The sequence below is a fragment of the Chlorocebus sabaeus genome, chromosome X (assembly GCF_047675955.1).
Source record: "Chlorocebus sabaeus isolate Y175 chromosome X, mChlSab1.0.hap1, whole genome shotgun sequence".
Lineage (NCBI taxonomy): Eukaryota > Metazoa > Chordata > Mammalia > Primates > Cercopithecidae > Chlorocebus > Chlorocebus sabaeus.
In genome coordinates, this window is record NC_132933.1 from 50,160,745 (window position 1) to 50,177,876 (window position 17,132).

Here is a 17,132-nt window from a genome sequence, read left to right on the forward strand (position 1 = left end):
TCCCCGTGATAGGCCCCGACTATTTTCCTATTGATACCTTAGTCTGTTTTTAATATTTTGGCTCTTACAAACAGTGTCACAGTAAACATCATCTATGCTTTCCTGTGCATATCTGTAAATATATCTCTACAGTAATTCAATGTAATGGAAGTGCTAGGTTGTATAGTCTGCACATATTTTACTGGTTTATCTTTTTCTTTTCCATTTCTAAAAGCTGTAGAGATATTAGGGATATTTTCCCATTATCTGTCATGGTATTACAAATATTTCTTCTCAGGCTATTTCTTGTCCTTGTACCTTTTATATTTTTTCCTTTATAACCTCTGGGTTTCTTTTTTGCTTAAGGAGATAATCACTATCACGAGATTATAAAAATTATTTTATTGATTTTTATTGTGATATTTCATTTTTGTTTCTCAGACTTTTATATTTAATCCACTTTGGATACATTTTTGTGTGTTCGGGGAGTAGGAATCTGTGTTTATTTTTCTTCTGATTGAAAAGTCCATAATGCTCAATTCTTAGGTTAATTTTTTTTGCAAATACGCAAAAGCCTTAAGTAAATATGCATATAGCTAAACATTTGCTCATAACTATGATTACTTTCTTAGGACAAATTCAAAGCAGTAGAAGTTAGGTCGTAGAAGATGAAAAATAGACAGCATTTGGAACTTATTGTGAATAGAAGCACAAAAATGGATACCATTATTTACTCTCTCATTCAGTATGAAAATGCTTATATCTGCAATAAAATTATCATAAGTAAACATTTGTTTGCCTATTTGGTAGCAATATCTTGTCCTTTTTATTGTTTCTTTTTAGAATTGTCTTATTGCCTCCTAGTAAAGCTAAATAATGTTTATTCTCCAAATAGATTTATTTGGGTACTCTATTTATATGGGTACCCTATTTATGTCCTCTCCAGAATTTTTAGGGTATGATACCCTCATTTTACTTTTTAGGAGCCCCAAATGATCAATTATTAACCAGTATGGTCTTTGATTATAAGAAGACTCCCTCTGTACAGCCCAGATGAAACAAGGTCTATGATGTTTATCAGGAAGTAGTGGAGACCATGATTTCATGGGAATCCCAAAATGGAGACGCCATGGCCAAACGCACAGAGATTCTGTCTCAGTGTGTTTGCACGTGTATGTGTGTATATGGAGAGATAAATGTCAGAATTTTGTATTTATTTTTTTAAGAGATGAGGTGTCACTATGTTGCCCAGGCTGAAATGCAGTGGCTGTTCACAGGCATGATCATTGCACACTACAGCCTCAAACTCCTGGGCTCAAGTGATCCTTCTGCCTCAGTCTCCCCGGTAGCTGGGACTACAGGTGTGCACCAGCATGCCTGGCTAGAGTTTTGCATTTTAGAAGCACTCCAGATGATTATAATATAAGGAGATGACTTTTTGAGAGGGGCCAGTTATTTAACATTAGAATAATTTTATAGACTGAATTTGGGGAATAATCCCTTTCTTACTGGGCTCCTTTTAAAAATATAAGTTATAGTTTCTAGAGGAGTTATTGCCAACTTAATGTAATCAGAAGTAAAACTGGGCACGATAATTCTAACTAAGTATACATTTATTAAATACCCACTGTATATTAATAAGATTAATCAATAGAAGTATAATGAAAAACTATGATGTGGTTTTTACTTTGAGATGCAAAATGTAAAAAATCCTGTTTAGAAATAATGCTTAGATTTCTATACATTTACATATATATGCTTTGTAAGACTTATATACTAATGTATAATTATATATATAATATGTAATAGACATTTATATATTATATATACTAATATATATTAAGACTATATATGCTTATATATAGTCTCACAAAGCATATATATTAAGCTTAACATATATGTATTAGTATACATGTCTCACAAAGCATATATATTTATATATGTACATGCACATATACATTTATGTGTGTGTATACACGCGCCACACACACATCTTAGTCTTATGAAGCATTTTTGCATGTTTCCGGGGAGAAAAAAATGAAAAGCAGGGATTTGGTTTTAGATTTGTTTCCTGTATCACGTTGTGCAATTTACACGTCTCTGAAGACTATTCTGAACACAGTAAGTCAGGCCTGCCAGGAGCCTTCAGGAAGAGATTATCTCACAAGAGGACAAAGCCTCATTCCTTAGACTTAGAGCAGCAACTCTGAATACAGCATGATGCCTTTGACTCAGATTTATACTCCAGTCCAAATCCCAAGTGGACTCATCACATCTGACTCCTATGGAAAGGAAGGGTCTTGTGATTGAAAACAGATGGTGTTGTTTTGCTAAGGGCTCTCTCTGAAAGACACTGTGGCCCAAGCAACCCTAGAGAAGTCCCACCTGTGTTAAATGTCACTATAAAGCATAGAGAAGCTTTAGATGACAAGAGTCAGAGTTCAACCCACTGACGACTCCAGGGAACTCGGTGGGATTTTGGCCCTGAATGACTGCAGTGCATCAGCAGCACTGGGGCCAGCAGAGAGCATAGGGCCCAGCAGAAGAGGCGCAGTGTTGGGCCGGCATGGCAGGACCCAGGGGAGGAGACAGGGCTCAGTAACAGAGGACTGAGGGAAGCCCCCACCTCTGCCTACTGGACTTGTTCCGGAGTACAAGTTGAATCATGCCAGGCTCTCTCTGAAGTTATTGGTGCTTCTATAGTGGGTTGGCGTTCTGTATGCACAGCAGGGAACAAGATCCCACTGAGTACAGCTGGTTACTGCCTCATTTCCTCCCCACAGCAGCCCTGTGAGGCAAATATTTTCCCTATGAAAAGACTGAGTCTTAAACATGTGTATCTGTAATAATTACCAGTTTATTCCTCTGGCTAAGAGATCCAGAGGTAATTGAAGGTTTACATTTCATTTTTACGCTTCTGTTATTAAGAGTTTATTAAGTGTTTCGTTGCCTTCCGAAGGCAATTGACAAGTTCTTTTACTGTGTCTACTTTAGGGTTTTTTGTGACACAAGTAATATACACACATAAACATATATTCATTTTTTGGCAAGTGAGAAGATGCAGATAGGCAAAAAGAAAAAAAAGAAAAAAGAGATCACACAGAGATCCACTGTTAACCTTTGGTGTATAATAAAATCAGACACTTTCCTTTGCATTATGTCACATAGAAATGTACAAATAAAGTGTACATATATACACACATATATGTATACACTGTTTTGCAACTCGTTATTTTCACTTTGTAATATACAATGAGCATTTTTCCATGCAAATGAATGAGACCTCTTATTAAATGAATAAGATTGGGTCAAAAGATGAGATGTTGACAAGAGTCGTATGTAAATCTCAGCAACATCAAAGGACTGGAGTAAAATGATAGCAAATATTTATCAAGAAAATGCAGACAAACAGAAAGGGGCAACATTAATAACAGAAAATAATTGAATTGTCAGGGGAATTAATTAAATGGGATAAGGACGGTCCCGAGAATGCCTGTGGTTAGAATGCAGAGCCCTAAATTTCTTTCTCAGACCCCTTATCTCTTCCAAACACCTTTCCATCTCATCTCCCTCCCTTGTCATTTCTTCATCTTTAAAATGCCTATAGTCTATGTCCTCTTTAAATTCTTCGAGAGACTGAAGCAGCCTCTGTCTAAAATTCCCTTCTGTTTGCTGGCGTTCAAATTCTCCATAGGGGCGTTCTTCCTCCCTCTTTGGCAAGCTGCACTTTGGCTTTCCTTCGTTTTCTTTGCAGGGTTTTTGCATGATGTTGTTGTTGTTTCCTGCTTAACTCTAGAGAGAAAATGTAGAGACAAATTGCTTCGTTACTTTTGAAACAGGATTGTCAGTTTCTCTCTGAGGCAAGATACTTTCCCATCCCTACCCCACAGGTCCAGACCTCGTAAGTCAGCCGCAGCTCCCTCCACCCTCTCATCTCCCCGTTTTCTCCCCTCCCACCTCAGGAACCCACCATTTCCCCAGCAGACAAGGCTAATGGCCTCTCCAATGGGCGGGAGAGGGGGAGCAGAAAAGGAGATGTACTGCGAAGCCGCAAATTTCGCTTAGCTTTTGCCCTTCCCGACTCCTACCCTCAGAGATCTCAGTCTAAGTGCCTCTGTCATACTGACCTGTGCGGGGTAGTTTCCTGCTCTTTTTCTTTCCCCCAGATGTGTGTGAACACAGACCCTGGGACCTGCAAACAAAAAGGAAGGGGCGGGGAGGAAGGAGCTATCTGTGAATCAACCAGCTCCAGAGACAAGACAGACGTTATTATTTTGAACCTGGGATTCTCATCATCACCGTCATCGCCTCCCGGATTTCTACCTCCTGGTACCTCCTTCCTGTCTCTGTCTTTTCCTTCAGGATTTCCGTTTCCACTCCCCACTCCTCACCCTCAGGCCTGGGCCTTGCAAGGCCCGCGTCTCCCTCCTTCGCACCGTCCCGCGCCCCACCCCACCACCACAAGCCGGCATTGAGTGAGGTGAACTATTTTCAAATGATCTCTAAATTTCTGTTGTCTCCATCCCGAGATTTCAGCCTTTTTCCACCCACCAACCCATACCCCAGGCCTAAAATTTTCTCTTGACAAAATTGGAGAAAGACCAGAAGGATAAAAAGAAAGTATATCAGGGTGAGAGAAGCCGATTATTTCAAAGCTGTCACTAAATCTCTAGGTGTCTCTCAAAAGATTTCGACCTACCCCCTTACTCCCTACTGCAAAAGATACAATTATCTCCGACGATTTTGCAGCGGTTTTGGGAAAGCAAGCCTGGACCTATTCCAGTCATTAGATTCACCCACTACTGACCCAGGGGTCCAGTGGTTCCTTCACTCCAACTTGCTGGGATTTAAGGAATTTACCTCTTCCTTCCCTTGGCCACAAGCACGCACGGCACGCTTGTCTGCAGGGCAGAAAGGAGCTGGTACCCAGAGGAGAAAGAAGCCCGGGAATATAAGGACTTCGGTTCACGTCAGCTCCTGATCACGTGAGGATTATGTCATTCCCCCATCTCTGGTCCCCACTTTCCCCTCCCACCAGCAGCGCCGCAGAAGTGGACCGGCTTACCAACCTCCCACCCCCCACCACACCAGGCCCTGTCACTCATTTTTGTCTTTGCTAATTCCAGAGGTCAAAAGTGGCCCCTTCTCCCTGTGGTCGGAATTTGTCTTTCTCTGATTACCAGGGAGGGGCTGCATTTTCCCAAAGTTATATTAACCATTGTTACTTTTTTTGTGGTTGTGCTGAGAGGGAGGATTACTTATCCTTTTCTAAGCTATAAGAAAAGAAAAGTGGCAGTCTCTTCCATCCAATCTCCCCTCAGCCACTAATAGCCATCATTTCCCTTGCAGTTCAATCCTTGAAACCAGATTGGAGGGAATGGGGTGAATTAGAAAAGGAGGTAATAATTTAGATTGTGCTTCTTACTTTTGATAATTTCTTATTCTTTTCCAATTTTTCCATAAACTTATTATATATTTTTAATAATCAGAAATATAATAAAGATATGTACATTTGAAAAAAGATTCAAGTTAGGAGGATAAAAAGGCCAGCCACCTGTTTCTGCTGCTGAAGTCATAATATAAATATAGATCTTTTAGGCAGACACATTTTTTGAAGTTTAAGATGTACAAGTCAGTTGGAACCTACCCTTTTGAGGGGCTCCTCAAAAGGGGCATGTGAGGTCCTTCTATTAGGTGAGTCACTGAGACCATGATCCTACAGCACCTTGCCCTTAGATTTCCAGATCGCAACTGTAAGTCACAAATTTTTACTAGTTTGAGCTCAGTATCATGCCCTCTTTCTCCCAGTTTATATACCATACACATAACCCTTTTTTCTTCAATACTGTACCCCAAATATCCCAACTTTTTTCAACACTCTCATTCAGAAAAGAATAGTTTTTCATTTTCCCTAGACATCTCCATCCTATTTATGTTTTCCGTGACCTTATTTAGCCATACTGATGTATTGAAAGTTACTTGTAGTACTAACAAAAATTAGTCACGGCCGGGCGCGGTGGCTCAAGCCTGTAATCCCAGCACTTTGGGAGGCCGAGACGGGCGGATCACGAGGTCAGGAGATCGAGACTATCCTGGCTAACACAGTGAAACCCCGTCTATACTAAAAAAAAACACAAAAAACAAGCCGGGCGAGGTGGCGGGCGCCTGTAGTCCCAGCTACTCGGGAGGCTGAGGCAGGAGAATGGCATAAACCCGGGAGGCGGAGCTTGCAGTGAGCTGAGATCCGGCCACTGCACTCCAGCCTGGGCGACAGAGCGAGACTCCGTCTCAAAAAAAAAAAAAAAAAAAAAAAAAAAATTAGTCACATTTAGCCACCCAACACACTAAACTTTTTGTTGCTAAGGATTTGGGTACTTGTCTAAGTAGATTTGCTCTTGATTTGTTAGCTTGAAATATATTCAATAGAAAGGGGGATGTGTAAACGTCTTATAAGTTGTTTTTAGGAAGATTGCAGATCATTATGAATATAAAGTTACCACTAATCAGTTTGATGTAAATGACTCCAGAAAAAAGTTCAGTGGTCAGAAAAAAGCCTTAAAAAGAGTAGAGCATTGTTGTCACAGTTATTAAGGAATGATTAGTTGTGATAGAGGCAAAAAATTCGTTGGTGGGGAGAAAAATTCCTGAATCCTCTGTGAACAGCTTTTCATGCAGATGGTTAAACTCAGAGTTACAAAATGGCTGGAAGGATTCAGGTGTTAAAGACTTTGCATATTAGTATTTTTTTTTTTTTTTTTTTTTTTTTTTAGTAGAGACGAGGTTTCACCGTGTTAGCCAGGATGGTCTCGATCTCCTGACCTCGTGATCCGCCGGTCTTGGCCTCTCAAAGTGCTGGGATTACAGGCTTGAGCCACCGCGCCCGGCCTGACTTTGCATATTAGTAAGAAGAATGGCATTGGACAGATCCCAGTTTGAATTAATTGTACTTACTTAGCTTTTGTATAAACTTGCGCTTCGTCTGTAAAATGAGGCTAATAATTTGAAGTATCTCACAGAGTTTTCAGGACTAAATTACATATTTAATATGTGTAAAACATTTAATACATGACTGACAGGTACCAAGGGCAGGCCTGAAGCCTCAATATGTGGGGGCAGGTCTGGCACCAGGGATGGGGGAGGCGGGTGAGGCTGAAGCCTGCAGCCCAGGGGGTCAGTTTGGCAGTGGGGCAGGCCTAGACACTGAGTTTTTAGAGCAGGCCTGGAGCCTGGGGCTGTGGGATCCAGACTAGTGCTAAAGCAGGCCTGGAGGCTCAGTCTGCAGGTACTGGCCTAGAGTCTGGGGCCATGGGGGTGTGTCCAGCGCTGGATATTACTGGGATGGGCCTAGTGTTAGGATCCAAGAAAAAGTCTGGTGTTCACTTCCTTCTCCTTCCCCCAAGTGGATGCTACCTCCAAGCTGTGCAGCATGGGATTCAGGAAGGGGTGATGTGGATAATGTAAAACTTTCCTTCATATCCTTTTCAGTGTGTTTTTCTTATTTCTGTTATATACCCAGGTGCTGTAATCTGCCAACTGGTTTCCTTAGCTCTTGCGAAAGTATTTTTGTGCCAAGATCGTTGTTTAAATTGATGTTTCTGTGGGAGGATGAGTGCAGGAAAGTCCTGTTCTGCCATTTTGCTGACGTCTAGCTCCTCACATCTCAATTAATTTTTAATAAAGTACGAAAAAAGGGTAAAAAGGAACAATAAAAAGATGGGACTTCTGCAAACAAATAGCAAAATACTAGTTTTAAATCCAATTGTATTAATCATTACATCAAACATTAATTGCCTAAGCATGCCAGCTAAAAAAGGAGAGTGTAGTGGTTGATTTTGGGTGTCAGCTTGACCAGATTAAGGGTTACTCAGATAGCTGTTAAAGCATTATTTATTCTCAGTGCCTCGGTGGGCACTGAGCCAGTCTCTCTTCTGCTCAAAGGGAAAACTAGGTGGTTTTGCTTTTAATTAAAATGATTGGGCTTCCTCAGGTGTATCTGTGAGGGTATTTCCAGAGGAGATTTACATGTGAATCAGTGGATTGAGTGGGGGAAGAGGGCAGCCTCAATGTGAGTGGGCATCATTTAACCAGCTGAAGGATCAATGGAACAAAAAGGTGGAGGAAAGGTGAATTTTCACCATTTCTCTACTGGAGCTAGGAAAATCATCTTCTCCTGCCCTTGGACGCCATAACTCCAGGTTCTCTGACCTTTGGACTCCAGGAACCACACCAGCAGCCACCCCCCACAACCCTCACCATACACCCCACCTGGGGCTCTCAGGCCTTTGGCCTCAGACTGATAATTACACCATTGGATTTCATGGGTCTGAGGTCTTTGGAATTGGATTGAGCCACACTATCAGCCTTCCTCACTCTCCAGCTCGAAGACAGCCTATTGTAGGACTTCTCAGCCTCCATAATCAAGTGAGCCAATTCCCCTAATAAATCTCTTTTCATATATTTCTTTATGTATTCTACCAGTTCTGTCTTTTTGAGTGCCACGATCTCAGTTCACTGCAAGCTCTGCCTCCTGGGTTCATGCCATTCTCCTGCCTCAGCCTCCCAAGTAGCTGGGACTACAAGTGCCCGCCACCACGCCCGGCTAATTTTTTGTATTTTTAGTAGAGATGGGGCTCACCGTGTTAGCCAAAATGGTCTCGATCTCCTGACCTTGTGATCTGCCTGCCTTGGCCTCCCAAAGTGCTGGGATTACAGGCATGAGCCACCGCACCTGGCCACGTACAGGTTTTTTATATAGTTAAATTGCATGTCATGGGGGTTTGGTGTATAGATTGTTTTGTTGCCCAGGTTAATAAGCATAGTATCCAATAGGTAGTTTTTTCGATCCTCACTCTTCTCCCACCCTCCACCCTCAAGTAGGCCCTGGTATCTGTTGTTCCTTTCTTTGTATTCATATGTATTCAATGTTTAGCTCCTACTTATAAGCAAGAATATGGGGTATTTGGTTTTATGCGGAAACACACTTTACAAACACACATTGGTTAATAGTAAAAAAATGAAAAAAGAAATAGTATAGAAACATGAATCATAAGAAAGATGGAATGGTTAGATTAATATCAGCACAGTAGATTTCAGAACAAGAAATGTCCATGGACAGATGAATGAATAAAAGTGTGGTATATACATACAATGGGATATTATACAGCCTTAAAAAGAAAGTAAATTCTGATACATGCTACAACATAGACAAACCTTGAAGACATTATGTTAAGTGAAATAAGCCAGGCAGAAAAGGATTGATATTTTATGTTTCCACTTATATGAGGTACCTAGAGTAGTCAAATTCATAGAGACAGAAAGTAGAACAGCGGTTGCCAGAGGCTGGGGGAAGCAAAAAAAAAAATGAGGAGTTATTTAACAGGTACAGAGTTTCAGTTTGGGAAGATGAAAAAGTTCTGGAGACGAACAGTAGTGATGGTTGCACAACAATGTGAGTGTACTTAATGTCACTGAACCATACACTTAAACATGGTTAAAATGGTAAATTTTAAGTTATGTATATTTTACCACAATAAAAGCATATTTTATAAAAATGAACGGGAAACCTTTGGATTAAAAGAGAATTAAGAGATGTATAAAGCAAGGGTAATGTGTGTTGGATCCTCAGTGAAACAAATGTAACAAAAGAAACCATGATAATTTATGGAACAAATGAAAATTTGAACACTGAATAGATATTTGATATCAAGGAGTTATTTTTAGGTACAATAATGATATTGTGGCTAAATTTATAAAGGGCTTGTCTTTTAGATATACATACTGATACATCAATAGATGAAAATATATACTGTCTGGAATTTGCTTTGAAATAATATGGTAGGAAAGAAGTGGGTGGGAATAAAAACAGGTTGACCATAAATTGAAATTGTTACAGCATAAAGGTGGATACACTCAGGTTTTGTTTTATCTTTCTTTTTTTTTTTTTTTTTTTTTTTGAGACGGAGTCTGGCTCTGTCGTCCAGGCTGGAGTGCAGTGGCCAGATCTCAGCTCACTGCAAGCTCCGCCTCCCGGGTTTACGCCATTCTCCTGCCTCAGCCTCCCGAGTAGCTGGGACTACAGGCGCCCGCCACCTCACCTGGCTAGTTTTTTGTATTTTTTAGTAGAGACGGGGTTTCACCACGTTAGCCATGATGGTCTCGATCTCCTGACCTAGTGATTCGCCCGTCTCGGCCTCCCAAAGTGCTGGGATTACAGGCTTGAGCCACCGCGCCCGGCCTTGTTTTATCTTTCTAAACTACTTTTGAATATATTTCAGATATAACTCACAAAAAACTAGTATCCAGAAAGAAATGTTCTGTTGGGAGTGTAAATGATGCAATCACTTTGGAAAATATTTTGGCATTATCTACTAAAGGTGAAGATATGGATACCTATAACCCAGCAAGATGTGTATGAATGTTAATGGAAACATTATTTGTAAATAAACAAAAATTTGAAAATAATATCCATAAAGATGAGAATGAATAAATATGTTACATTCATGAAATGATATAGTGAATGGCAATGAGAATGAACTAGATCTATACATAAAAACATGGATGGACATAACTAACATAATTTGAGTAGTATAAAGGCCAAATAAATAAAAGCAGTATGATTAAATTTACATACAGTTAAACTGCAGGCAAAAGTAAATGGTTGGAAGGGCATTTATAGGTGGTAAAACTCTAAAGAACAATAAGGAAATAATTATTGTAAAAGTTAGGATAATGGTTACCTCTGGGAAGAAGGTAGTATTTTGTAATTAGTAAGAAAAAAATCACCTGATGGGTTACAGGTGCTTGTAAAGTTCTATTTCTTGACCCGAGTTTGGTTATATGTTACCTGGACGTTTGTTTTATAATTATTTATTTATGATTACTGCACTTTTTAATAGATGTGTTATAGCTCACAATTTAACAGTAAAGACATGCTGTTGAGATAATTGGTTAATACTTTAGGATAATATAAATTTTCCCGATCCTAAAAAGAGATCTGAATGAATTAAACATTTAGATGTTAAAAAATTGAAACAATAATAAGCTAAGAATGAATAATAAAAGAAAGGTTAGCTTACCGATAAGGCAAGAAAATGTATTGAAAAATTAGAATGTATGAATATGAAAATACAAGTTTTATGTGGGCGTGGATGAATAGGAAGTTCTCTATACTGTTATTGGGGGTAGAAAATGGTGTTATAATTCTGAAGGCAAATTTATCACATCTAAGAATTTACCTAAGGAACTAATAGGGAAGATCCTAAAAACCAGTGGTATAAGGTGGCAAAAATATATTGAGTACCTGATCTTTGCACGAACTTTGCTGGTGAAAAGTAAGCTTGCTTTAGAAAAGGAAAACAAAAACTAAGAACAACCAAAATGTTCATCTATAGTCAATAAAATGTAGTTATCCGTGTAATAGAATATTATGTAGCCATTTGAAAAGATCAGGTATATCTAACATGTCTAATGTAAAATATTGCCAGGATACATTGTTCATGGTAAAAAGAATATAAAAGAATATGAAAATAATACCAGATACATAAAAATATATACCACCCTGTCAAACATGTTTATCCCTGGATAATGAAATTTGACAAATAATAGGTCCTTACACCTGTGGAACTCAATGAAAGGCGGTTACGATAATTGATTGCATGTCCACTGATCTGTGTCAATTTTGAGTGGATGGGTAGGTGGGAAGGATACCCATGAGGACATGGTATTTGCCCTCTAGAGACCTCTGAAAACCTCAGCTTTGGTCGTTTTCTGCTATGTGCCAAGCATAGGCTAGGTGTGTAAGCCAGTGCACTATCCCATGTAACCCCTCATCAGCCTATAAGGTAAAGATTCTTTTCTACATTTAACACATGAGAAATCTGATGCTTGTCTATGGTTACACAACAGATCATCTGCCTGTGTTGTCTCCTCCATGCCTATTTGGCTCAGTTATTAGCCAGTTCCTGTGGGATTTATACCTGGGCTTCTTAGCAGCTCCTGGTGATTATCAACTATGTAAGAAAACAGATGCTGAGTGAGTCAGTACCCATGGGTAACTCAAAGTGTGCAGGATACTGGCACAATTTGAAATGCAATGTTTACAATTTTTAAAATATGAATATTTAAAACAAATATTTTAAAAAAGGTGGCCACTGAAGTCATTTGGAGAATTAGGGGAAGGGGGCAGAGGGGCTTTTTGTCTATGGTTTGCACAACTAGATGTCTGAATTAGTCAAGGTTCTCCAGAGAAATAGAGCCAATAGTGTGTGTGTGTGTGTGTGTGTGTAGGCTCATGGAATAGATTCATGCAATTATGGAGACTGACAAGCCCAAAATCTGCAGGGTAGGCAGGCAGGCTACAGACCCAAGGAGAGTTGATGTTGCAGTGCCAGTCTGAAGGCTGTTTGCCAGCAGAATCCCCTCTTGCTCAGAGGAGGTCAGTCTTTAGTTCTATTAAGGCCTTCAACTGATTGGATGAGGCCCACCCACATTATACAGAGCAATCTGCTTTACTCAAAGTCCACAAGTTTAAATGTTAATCTCATCCAGAAAATACCCTCACAGAAACATCCAGAATAATGTTTCAGCCAATAGTAGGGCTTACCACTTCAAAGGAACAAATAGAAAAAGATAACTTATTTTGTTAGCTTAACGTTTTAAATTCAAATTAATCATGAAAGCATTTTTTCCTCTCTAACCACAGTGCGCTTTCACGCTATCTGGACTCACTTGAATAGGACTTACAGAGTGTGTTCTCTGAATACCAAAAATGTACTTAATTAAAAAACAGAAACATTAAATATCTAGAAAAAGCTACAAATATTGTAAAACAATAGGTTAAATAAATAAATTACAGAAAAAATAGAAATATTTCAAACTCAATGATAACATATCAAATTTTGGAGATGCTGTTAAAATGGTGTTTGGGGAGAAATTTGTAATTTTAAATGCTTATATTAGAAAAAAAGGTCTAACATCGATTATCTAAATTTTTATGTACAAAGGCTAGGGAATAAAAGGATATTAAACCCAAAGTAAATAGAATAAAACAAATAAATGAATATAGAAATATATCATTATTTATGGATATTTTTGAGGAGACTTAATATTGTTAAGATGTCGGTTCTCCTTTCCCAAGTGATCTTCAGATGAAATGCAATCACAATCAAAATCCAAGCAGGAGGGCCGGGCGTGGTTGCTTACGCCTGTAATCCCAGCACTTTGGGAGGCCGAAGCAGGCAGATCACTTGAGGTCAGGAGTTCATGACCAGCCTGGCCAATATGGTGAAACCTCATCATACAAATCCTACAGAAACTATTCCAAAACTAGAGGGGGGACTACTTCCAAACTCATTCTACAAAGTCAGTGTTACCTTGATATCAAAACCAGACAAAAGACACGTCAAAAAAAGAAAACTATAAGCCAATATCTTTGATGAATATTGATACAAAGAAACCTTAACAAAATACTAGCAAACCATATTCTATGATACATTAAAAAGATCCATTCATTATGTCCAAGTGAGTTTTATCCCAGGGGTGCAAAAATGGTTCGACATACACAAATCAATCATTATGATGCATCATATTAACAGAATGAAGCACAAAAACCATGTGATCATTTCAATTGATGCTGAAAAAGCATTTAATAAAATTCAACATCCCTTCATGTTAAATGCCCTACAAAAAACTGGGTATAGAAGGAACATACCTCAACATAATAAAAGCCATATACAACAGACCTACAGCTAGTATCATACTGAATGAGGAAAAACTGAAAGCCTTTCCTGTAGGAACTGGAACAAGACAAGGATACCATGTCCACTTTCACCACTGTTATTCAACATAGTACTGGAAGTTCTAGCTAGAGCAATCAGACAGGAGAAACAAATAAAGGGCATCCAAATTGCAAAGGAAGAAGTCAAGTTATCCTTGTTTGCAGATGATATGATCTTATATTTGGAAAAACATGAAGACTCCACAAGAAACCTATTAGAGCTGATAAACAAACTCAGTAAAGTTGCAGGATAAAAAATCAACACACAAAAATCTGAAGCACTTCTGTATGCCAACAGGGAACAATCTGAAAAAAGATACAGAAAAGTAATCCCATTTACAAGAGCCACACACGAAATAAAATGCCTAGGAATAAACTTAACCAAAGGAGTAAAACATCTCTATAATGAAAACTATAAAACACTGATGAAAGAAACTGAAGAGGACACCAAAACTTCAATATTGTTAAAATGTCCGTATTACCCAAAGCAATCTACAGATTCAATGCAATCCTTACCAAAATACTAGTGACATTCTTCACATAAATAGAAATAACAATCCTAAAATTTATATGGAACCACAAAAGACCCCGAATAGCCAAGCATATCCTAAGCAAAAAGAACAAAACACGAGGAATCACATTACCTGACTTCCAACTTTACTACAGAGCTATACTAGCCAAAACAGCATGGTACTGGCATAAAAACAGACACATAGATCAATGAAATAGAAGAGAGAACCCAGAAACAAATCCACACACCTACAGTGAACTCATTTTCGACAAAGGTCCCAAGAGCTTACACTGGGGCAAAGATGGTCTGTTCAATAAATGGTTCTGGGAAAACTGGATATCCATCTGTAGAAGAATTAAACTAGACTCCTATCTCTCAACATACACAAAATGCAAATAAAAATGGATTAAAAACTTAAATCTAAGACCACAAACTATGAAACTTTAATGTGAAAACCTCTGGAAAACCCTCCAGTACATTGGTCTGGGCAAAGATTTCTTGAGTAATATCTCACAAGCACAGACAGCCAAAGGAGAAATGGACAAATGGGGTCACATCAAATTAAAAAGCTTCTGCACAGCAAAGGAAACAATCAACAAAGTGAAGAGACAACCCACTGAATGGGAGAAAATATTTGCAAACTACCCATCTGACAAGGGATTAATAATCAGACTACATAAGGAGCTCAAAGAACTCTAAAAGAAAAAAATCTAATAATCTGATTTAAAAATGGGCAAAAGATTTAAATAGACACCTCTCAAAAGAAGACATACACATAGTGAACAGGTATATTGAAAGGTGCTCAACATCATTGATCATCAGAGAAATGCAAATCGAAAGTGCAATGAGGTATAATCTCACCCCAGCTAAAATGACTTTCATCCAAAAGACAGGCAATACCAAATGGCAGCAAGGATATGGAGAAAAGGGAACCCTCATCCACCATTGATAGGGATATAAATTAGTACAACCACTATGGAGAACACTTTGGAGGTTCCTCAAAAATAACTAAAAATTGAGCTACCATACCATGCAACAATTCCTCTGCTGGGTATGTACCCAAAAGAAAGGAAATCAGTATATCAAAGAGATGTCTGTACTCCCATGTTTGTTGCAGCACTGTTCACCAATAGTCAAGATTTGGAAATAACCTAAGTGTCAATCAACAGATAAGTGGATAAAGAAAGTGTACGTATACACAATGGAGTACTATTCAGCCATAAAAAGAATAAAATCCTCTCATTTGCAACAACATAGATGGAACTGGAGGTCATGATGTTAAGTGAAACAAGCCAAGCACAGAAAGTCAAATATTGCATGCTCTCTCTCTTTTGTGGGAACTAAAAATTAAAACAATTGAACTCATGGAGACAGAGAATAGAAGGATGATTGCCAGAGGCTGGGAAGGGTATTCAGGGGTTGGGGGTGGGAAAGGGGGATAGTTAAAGGGTACAGAAAAATAGAAAGAATAAAACTACAGTAAAAAATGATTTGATTGTTCATTTTAAAATAATTAAAAGAATATAATTGGGTTGTTTGAAACACAAAGGATAAATGAATGAGGTGATGGATACCCTATTTTCCCTGATGTGATTATTTCATTCTGCATGCCTTCATCGAAATATCTCGTATAACTCATAAATATATACACCTACTATGTACCCACAAAATTAAAAAATAAAAAATAAGGAAGTAATTGCGTTAAAAAATGTGTAGGTTAGTGAAATAGTATAAGGTGAACACTCTTGTTACCATCACTCAGATAAAAAGATGAAATTTTCCCAGCCACCTCAGAAGCCCTTCCATGTACCCCTTCCCTTTTCCGCAAAAGTAACTACTATTTTGACGTTTATAGTCATCACTTTCTTTGGTTTCTTTGTGGTTTTATCTCCCAAGTGTTTACTGCATAGCTGGACACTATAGTTTAGAGTTTAGTTTTGCTCATTTTAAATTTTTTATGGTTATTTAAAGTATTAATCTACAGATTTTCTGTCTTTCTCTTGCTTTTCCTTACAAATTATTTGTGGAATAACCTGAGCTATTTGACTTGTACAGTTTCCCACAATACTGGATTTTGCTGTCTACTAATGGTGTAGTCCAACCTGATCCTCTTTCCTAAAAATTGGCAATCGTATTCAGGGGTTTTATTAGACTTGGATATGATTGCTTTGGATTAATAAGCTGTATTGTTTTCTTTCACAAAGAAATAAATGCTCTTTTTGGTTTTTATCAGCCATTGATGTTTAATGCTATCAAAGGAAAGCCTGTAATTGTAATGTGCTTAAGAAAATGCGGTGTGGTAGCCTCCAGCAACCAGCTAATGAGTTCCCCCCTCACACTTTTGGCAATGCAGTTTCTATAAACACTAAAGACTTAATTTTAAAATTATGTATGTACACACATATACATATGTATACATACATACATGGATACATAGGTACATATATAGATTTTTAATTAAGACACAGACACACTCATAGAGATATCAAGGTACAGGGTTCTAAACATTGACAACAACAAAGAGTTTGCCTTTGTCCGGATGATACAATTTGGTAACTACAGGTGTGTGGGTGCTAACTTTACTTTTCAGTCCTTTGTTGCTAATTCATAGTCATCTTTGAGCAAGAGAATGAAAGGATATTAAACCCAAAGTAATGTAAAACCCAAAATGCTCTTAATGTAAATTATTCCTACCTGTCATATTAATTTTTCTGGTCACTCTGTCTTGAAATCTCAGAGCCTTGTTTGATTTTTACCCCTTCCCTAAGCAACAAGTCCCTGTCTTTCTTTACTCTGATGGCTGAATCTGTCACTCTCCTGGTTTAGGCCCTTATCATCTTACATATGATCTATCAGGGCAACCCATTC

The 17,132-nt window shown here is 38.4% G+C and overlaps 1 protein-coding gene across 3 annotated transcripts; it reads right to left on the bottom strand.

Moving 5' to 3' along the window:
- Positions 1 to 2,816: 2,816 nt before the first annotated feature.
- Positions 2,817 to 4,963, bottom strand: TCEAL7 (transcription elongation factor A like 7). Of its 3 annotated transcripts, none has more exons than XM_007992389.3 (3): positions 4,840 to 4,963; positions 4,107 to 4,171; positions 2,817 to 3,771 (listed from the first exon to the last, which is right to left on the bottom strand). In XM_007992389.3, exon 3 carries the CDS (start codon positions 3,742 to 3,744, stop codon positions 3,442 to 3,444), a length of 303 nt encoding a protein of 100 aa, XP_007990580.3. In that variant the 5' UTR covers positions 3,745 to 3,771; positions 4,107 to 4,171; positions 4,840 to 4,963; the 3' UTR covers positions 2,817 to 3,441. The 3 variants fall into 3 exon arrangements, with proteins under 3 accessions (XP_007990580.3, XP_007990582.3, XP_007990581.3); XM_007992391.3 differs by having other exon boundaries at positions 4,107 to 4,225; positions 4,840 to 4,959; XM_007992390.3 differs by having other exon boundaries at positions 4,787 to 4,903.
- Between the last annotated feature and the right edge of the window lie 12,169 nt (positions 4,964 to 17,132).

Excerpts from the sequence above, each read along its gene's own strand:
- TCEAL7 (XM_007992389.3), bottom strand. The coding sequence starts at position 3,744 with ATGCAAAAACCCTGCAAAGAAAACGAAGGAAAGCCAAAGTGCAGCTTG.